At 36.6% G+C, this 8,072-nt stretch overlaps 1 protein-coding gene across 1 annotated transcript in view; it reads left to right on the forward strand.

Moving 5' to 3' along the window:
• Positions 1-5,617, forward strand: part of LRP6 (LDL receptor related protein 6) — a 174,612-nt gene extending 168,995 nt beyond the window's left edge. Inside the window, exons 21-23 of the mRNA XM_021690515.1 lie at positions 554-690; positions 1,352-1,449; positions 4,244-5,617. Coding sequence (XP_021546190.1) covers positions 554-690; positions 1,352-1,449; positions 4,244-4,538 — 530 coding nt within the window. The 3' untranslated portion in view covers positions 4,539-5,617. The remainder of the gene's footprint in view (positions 1-553; positions 691-1,351; positions 1,450-4,243) is intronic.
• The last annotated feature ends 2,455 nt before the right edge of the window (positions 5,618-8,072 follow it).

Here is an 8,072-nt window from a genome sequence, read left to right on the forward strand (position 1 = left end):
TGATTCCTTGTTGCTATACCTATTTTCAGTTAGTGGAATATGGGAAGTCACTTGGAAAATAATAGAATTTCTTCTTCCACATTGGTGGTTGTGATTCCAACAACGTTTGCATCTAGAAGATGAAGAAGTAATCCGTACTTTGTATTAATGCCCTTAAAAGTGGATTTAGTTTCCCCTTGAGTAAATCTGTTCTTTAATCTATCCTGCTTTACAACCTCCACTCCCCATAGTCCTTTTCTTCTGCAAATCCTCTAAGGTTGAAAACTTCTTATTTTGAAGAGCTCTGCTTCTATCCTTGGAGAGAAGGGATAGGAACTATTTACTTAGCCTTGTTCTAGGCCAGCTCTCAGCAGTGTTCATGTCTAGAGAACATTCATTTCCCTTCTCCATTAAGTACTTTCGATTATTATTAGGAGAAGAGGGCATAAATTGTTTTAAAATTAAACCATTTGACTATTGTTATTTGTAATCCTAGTGTTGAATAAAAACATTTTATGCGTGGAAATAATTTTTATAGATCTTATTCATCTTCAGTATTTATCCTTCATTTTAGGAATGTCTCGAGGTAAATCAATGATCAGCTCCCTAAGTATCATGGGGGGAAGCAGTGGACCCCCTTATGACCGAGCTCATGTCACAGGAGCATCATCAAGTAGTTCTTCAAGCACCAAAGGCACTTACTTCCCTGCAGTAAGCAGTCTGTTTTCCTTTGTTTGACTTTGAATGCTAAGATAAATAGGATCCTAGATTTTAAACCTATTTAAATGGGGGTACTCAGTGATGGTAATGTAAAGAATTTTTTAGTATACAATTTAGGCAAATAGGGCTCACAGGTGGGATTTACCACCACCACACAAGCACTCTTAAATCTAAATCTTTAAGTTTACTATGTAGTAACCAGCATATTTGAAAGCACTAGGCAGTAATTTCATAGTTTGGGTAAAAGTAGAACTACTGAATAGTATCTCTTGAGAGGCTTAGGATCTACATTCTGTGACCTCCCCAAAAAAGGAAGCACACCTGGTATTTCTCCTCAGTCAGTAATGTTTCTCTAAACATTTATAATTTAAAAAAATCAGAACCCAGCTGTGCTGAACTTAAACCAGTGACGTACAGATTTCCTTCTTATCACATTGCACTGTTTAGCCGTGATGAAATTGTGTTTTAGGGATTGGAGAGCCCCACTCCTAAAGTACTATTTGAGGTCAGTTCTTTGGGAAAGAAAGATTGTGCTAACCTTGTAATGGAAAGGAATACAAACAGATGAAGCAAGAGCATGTAGGAAAGTCTAATGGTCTTTGTGTGGCATAGACTATTGTTATTTTAATAATTTAATTATTTTTCCCTTTAGATTTTGAACCCTCCGCCATCCCCAGCCACAGAGCGATCACATTACACTATGGAATTTGGTTATTCTTCAAATAGTCCTTCCACTCATAGGTCCTACAGGTAATACATATCTTCCTCTAGTATAATCAAAGTATTTATTAGAAGAAAGAAGTACTCTGGTTGTGGGTGTGATGTAGCCCTGCATAAGTAGATGATGGTCACTGAGAGAGAATAGGCATCTTGTCTTGGTAATGCTAATGTTGCCCCTACCACACATCCTTTTCTTTCAGGCATTATACATTTTTTTTAAAGAGAGTCACAAATGCTAGCTTTTAGAGTAATAAAGTAGAGCCCCTAATACTGTTAACAGTATTCTAAGGAAAAGTTACCCACCAAAATAACTGATCTCAAAATAGGTTACTGCTCAAGTTAGGTTTGATTGATCGTCTAATTGGCGTAAGATAGTCTATTGACATAAGACTGTCCAATAACCCATTCTTAGACTGTCAGTCAAACCTAACTTCAGAGAGTTGTGAGAGCTGTAAATAGCAGGGGGACTAAGAGCATAGAATTCGAGAGAAGTCAAGAGAAGCTGAAGTTCAGCCCTTGCTTCACACACTTTATTACAATCTGGAATGAAAAAATTCTCATAAAATTGCTTGGAATAAATCATGACTCACTAAAATAAATGAAATATATTTGTAAGACAGAAAGGGGGAAATCATGCCTTTCTGCTGATTTGTGTCTGTAGAGCATATTGAGCAGGTGAAGTACTAGTATATTATATTCTTAGTCTTTTCATCCTCTTTCAGTATATGTGCTGCCGAAGTGAGCATTCTTTTCATCTTCTTTCAAAGGCCAGCAGAAAGTCAACAGCTTGATAGTCTCTAAATGCTGAGTGTTGTGTTTATTGGCATCCCTCAAGTGCCTGTTATCTTCTAGTTAAGGTGTTTCCTAGACTTCTAGTCAAATTATCCTGATATAACCTTACAGATATATAAAAACTGAGTGGAAACTGTTTATAGTATCTTATTCAGAACTCGCATTTCAATTTATAGGTAAGACTATGTGAGATAGGCTTGATTCTGAACTGATGTTTTTATGTTTTATTGTAAATGTTGCTTTCCTTGCCACTAGTTTAATTGTTCAGTTACAGAAACCCGTAAACTGAAAAAACAAAATGAAAGACTTAAAATTTTATTTTTAAAAAATCAATTTCTTTGGGGCACCTGGCTGGCTCAGTTGATAGAGCATCCAGCTCTTGATCTCAGGATCTCAAGGTTCAAGCACTGCGTTGGGCGTGGAGCCTACTTAAGAAAAAAATAAATGAAAAATTAATTTATTTAAATTGAATAAAACATTGATTAAAATGAACATAATTGCATCAAAAACATTTCTTATTTGACCATTTCCCAGGTCTCAAATTAAGCCCAGTTTCTTTCTTCTGAGTCACACTTCTCATCATTTGTTGAGATTTTTGTCCAGACGAGAACATACAAGAATTTTGTTAATTTTATTTCCTTTCTTCTTAGCTGTTTTTTTTGTTTGTTTTCCCCCCATGAAAATGGAAGTGTTGAGCCTTTTAAATGTTGAGCCAAGAAATTTCACCAAGACTCAATGCCTGATTGGACAGAAAGATAAAACCTAAAAAGTACTATGACATCATGTCAGTATTGGTAGTAAAAACGCTTGAGAACCTGCTCAGCAGGTCATGTACCTTTTGTTCTTTTGGCAGCCATTTCTTTTGAGGCAAACCCTGGGTGATATCAAATGGTTTATATCTTGGGATAGTATCTTGTGGCAGTCTGTAGCACTGGGCATCTTATGGATTATTCCTTCAGGTTTACACATGCTCCTGTGCCTCCCTTGTAGTCACTTTGGTGATCAAGCATATGAAGAAACCTTGATTGGGATAAATATGAAATAAGATCAGCTCTATGATATTTGGAATATAAGTGGTATATGAGGTCACAGATAGAAGTAGAAACGATAGGAAAGCTAGCACTTTTAGCTCTTCTTTTCACTAGTGTGTTCATGTCTTCTCAGTTCCTTTTTTATTAGTTAACCATGCTGCAAACTTGATTGTAGCTGTAGATTATTTGAAAAGGTGGAACAACAAGTATAAGAAATAAATTAGGTCTCTAAGTACATATTAGAAAATACACTGGTCCTACATGGATATTTAGAATTGATCATTTTGTTGTTAGGACAGTATGCTTGTCTGTACACAAGGGATCAGAACTCTTTCCCCCAAACCATAGCACTTTGTCTTTGCTGATAGTAACAGTAATGGGATAGATATGCCCCTTAGGCTGTCTACCAGAATTCAGCATGGCTTGCACAATATTTGTTTTAAAGAGAGAATGAAGTCTTCAGACATCATTAAATTATTCATTAGGTAAATTATAGAGCAGTTAAAGAATGTTAAAGGAATACTAACATGGTTGAGTAGGATCAAATATGTGAAGACCCACCCATTCTTCTCACAGACTATGGAACAGCAGAAATTGGTGAGGTCCGTCCACTATATAGACTAAATGCAAAATGTGTAACAGATTTTCCAGAGATGATCATTAAGTACTACTTTGAATAGTTCTTTGTTATTCAGTGATACGGTTTAACTTGAAGAAGGTATAAGAGCACATCCAGAGGCTAGGTTGAGTTTACCTCTGCATTCCCATCCTATCCATTTTTAAATGCCTCTAGTCACATTTTATTTGCAAATATGAAATACATGCTATCTTCCTCCTTTAATTGGCCGTTGCAAATTGCCTCCTGGTCTGTACGAATTTAAATTGTAGTAGCGTATTCTACTCAAAGTGAAGTTTACATCTAATACTTCTGTATTCTGATAGGGAAAACAGCTTTTCTGTAAAACTAAGTGTCTACTTCTCTCGATTTTCCCCCTTACCAGCTACAGGCCATACAGTTACCGGCACTTTGCACCCCCTACCACACCCTGCAGCACAGATGTTTGTGACAGTGACTATGCTCCCAGCCGGAGAATGACCTCAGTGGCAACAGCCAAGGGCTACACTAGTGACTTGAACTATGACTCAGAGCCTGTGCCCCCACCTCCCACACCCCGAAGCCAATACCTGTCAGCAGAAGAGAACTATGAAAGCTGCCCACCTTCTCCATACACAGAGAGGAGCTACTCTCATCACCTCTACCCACCGCCGCCCTCTCCCTGTACAGACTCCTCCTGAGGAGGGGCCCTCCTCCTCTGACTGCCTCCAATGCAAAAATGTAAATACAAATTTGGTTGAGATCTGGAGGGGGGGAGGGAGCTATTAGAGAAAGATGAGGCAGACCATGTACAGTTAAAAATTATAAATGGGGTAGGGAATACTGGAGATATTTGTACAGAAGAAAAGAATATTTATATATTTTCTTAAAACAGCAGATTTGCTGCTTGTGCCATAAAAATTTGTATAAAAAATAAATTTGTACTAAAAGTTTTATTTTTGCAAACTAAATACACAAAGCATGCCTTAAACCCAGTGAAGTGACTGAGTACAAAGGAAGCAGGAATAATAAAGGCATCACTGACCAGGAATGTCTGGGCTTTATTGATACCAAAAAAAAAAAAGAGAGAGAGAAGAAGAAGAAGAAGAAAAATTTAAGTCCATCTCAGAGTAGCAAACCATAGATACTTGGAAGTAGCCAAATAGCCTTCATGTTAACTAACATTTGAGGGCCAACAAGTTTAAGAAATCACAAAAGGAAAAAAAAAGGAATTAAAACTAACTTTGGACAAAGGGCTTTGTTTTCTCTAGGAATCCAATTATTTTAGTGAGGAAAATAGGTATTTATAAAAATCCCTTCTGGGTGTTGCTGTTGTAGGAGATCAGCTGTCCAGTAAGATGGTGTGGGGCTCTTTGTGTGTGCACGTCTTCTGTCCCTACCTTAGAACCCACAGCCTCTGTCAAAAGAATTAATTTTTTCTCTAGGTGTTTTTACCTTGCTTCCTCCCCGCCAGCAGCTTTGTAGGCCATTTTGCCAAGATATCACGACTTATTCACAGCTTTTTATCTGAGGATTGATTAAATGGAATTTTCTAAATTAAGGTTTCATTTTAATATTTCTACTAGCTCCATTCCTCTGTAGGCTTAGCTCTTGAATTTGACTGCTGTTTTTGCATAATGATCAAAGGGTAGACATATTATTGCTCCTCTTCCAAGATTGTTTTAATGCTCATTAAAATCTCTTTTTACAACACATATAGGCAATGTTTAAGAGTTACAAATTTAACCATTATGTTTTTGTTGTAAATTAATCATATATCCTTGCAGTACTTTCAGCATATAATATCACAATATGAAATCGTTTATATATATATTTTTTTTTCCTAGTAAAACATTTAAATATGTTCCGGTTAGAGACAATCTATTTAAAGAGAGAATTTTTTTGTTATCATTAGGTTTTCCCTTTATTAACTGTTTGTGACATTTTCATGTTCTTTAGGCCAATTTTTCTCAGAATGATGTCTACATACATACCTCTTTTAATGTATGACATGAGTTTAATATCTTCCTGTTACCCAATGTGAATGTTAGATTGTTTTCAAATTATCCACAAATTATTCTTATACTCACCTCATATATTTGTGTGTGTTCTCTCTTATCCCGTTACGGATTAAGATGATTAAACAAATTTACCAATATGGGTTAAATGAGAAGGCCAACTAGTCACTTCTCAGCTGTCAGAACTTGGGTGGAGGGGAATAATGGAAGGCTCTTCCATGATCTGCCTGACCTGCGTGGTTTTCGGGCTGCTGCATCCTCAGCTCTTAGGACGGACATGTGGGATGATTCTAGCACTGCTCTGCCACCTTGCCACAAGTCAGTTTCCTGCTTTTTACATGTTTCCAGCACTTTGCTAAAACGGAGTGTGTTTTTAAACTAATGTATTTTTACTTTATTAGATGTCGGTCAGTTACTGAATGATTTTTTTTTTTTTAATTCTGTCTTGCTGAGGCCTCCTCTCTGGATTTCAGGGCCCAAGAGAAAACAATGGAAGAAAAGATTCAGAATTTTGGCAGGGATGAAGAAACTTTTTAAGTAATTAAAAATACCTAAGGAAATTTTTTAAAGAGAAAAAAACGTGGTTTCAGAATAACGCTTAGATTGTTAGGGACACCTTATACGAATCAGGTGCACTTGATTTTGCATATAAATAAATGGTGATCCATCAGTGTCTTGCATTTCAGTCAAACAAGCATTAACTCTTCCTGTCGGTGGACAAAGTGCCCACAGTCTAACAGAATGGACACTGGAGTTGCATTCTGTGACACGGGGGCCTTTGATGCTTAAATGAAGATGGAAAGGTTAGCAATAACTGGGTATCAATTAGAATTTGAGAATTCTATATGTTTACATTTTTTAATGTGCATCTTTATCCGGTGGGCTTCCCATGTGGAAACTTGCACTATAACGAATTAAGAAGAATATTGCCTTGTTATATCTCAGTCCAAGTGCTTGTACTGCGATGGCAATGGCCTCTTCTTGCAAAATACTGATTTGTGTGCCAATTTGTTTGAAATTATTTGAAGGCAGATCCGCTTAATCTCAGAATCCTCTTTCTGGGGTAGTTGAGATGGATTCTTAATATTTTGGGGAGGGTACCTTTAAATGAGAGAATTCTCAAAATTCAGGAAAGATTGGACCTCAGGTTACATGGACAGTTAAGCTTAAGTAAACTCTCTTGATTATTAAACACAAGAGGTTTAATTGGAGAAACTGAGGATAAAAAATAAACAGTACAAATCAGGGGAAAAAGTGGAAAAGGGTTTGGAATTTGGTGTATTGCTATATTCACTATCCATGAGGAAAAAAGGAATAAAATGTTACTAGATTCCTTAAATACTAAAGTATTTAATTTTGAACATATGTCATAAAGTATGCCTATTTACTGATGTGATTGAAATTATCTGAGAAATGAGCTCTAGCATAGCATATTTTTCGTGCACTATATAGTAGACTAGTCTTCATTGAGGTGGTCTTTTTAACTCTGAACTTTTATAATTTAGGACTTGTCTCCTTCAGAGCCCTGGTCTTCTGAACAGTGGCCCAAGGGATTTTGCTGCTTAAGTCACAAGGAAAAAAATGGAGTTAAGGGATAGAAGGGATTCTCAGTATTAATTTTTCTTTCATGGAATTTTCTTATGCCTCTGACACTTGACTGCTCTTCTGTAGTAGCATTCATGAGATGTCATCTGTTTAGCAGAAAATTAGAGTTCCTTTAGTTATTTTAATTTTAATATAAAATACTTTGTGATATACCACCAAGAGGTATATGGGATCCTCGAGCACAGCTACTCTAAAGGGACGATATATACTTAGAAATGAAGACTTTACAGTACATTTTCATCTAACAGGCCAATAATTTGGGGGCGGGGCTTTTGAGCAGTAAAATTTTAGCATGAATTGAGGATTGTATTTGTTCATCATTTTAAAATCCTTCAAGGTCAGTAATTTGTATAAGGCCAACTCCAACTTTGATAAAATATAAAAATAGCCACCATCTCCGTTAGGTAGCAATTAGTTCTGGGGTAAAATCTTTTTGTTTTGCCATCACCCTATTAATGAAGAATACTTCAAGGTGAGTTAGTAGCTGTGGCTTCCCTAGCCTGTTAATGAATCTGTGTATGTTTATGTAACGGGACACCAGCAATCCTAATAGACTACTTCTGCTTCTCTGTGATGGTTGTACTGGTGGCGTCCTGTGCCTAGATTCGATTC

This window comes from Neomonachus schauinslandi, chromosome 5 (genome assembly GCF_002201575.2).
Source record: "Neomonachus schauinslandi chromosome 5, ASM220157v2, whole genome shotgun sequence".
NCBI lineage: Eukaryota > Metazoa > Chordata > Mammalia > Carnivora > Phocidae > Neomonachus > Neomonachus schauinslandi.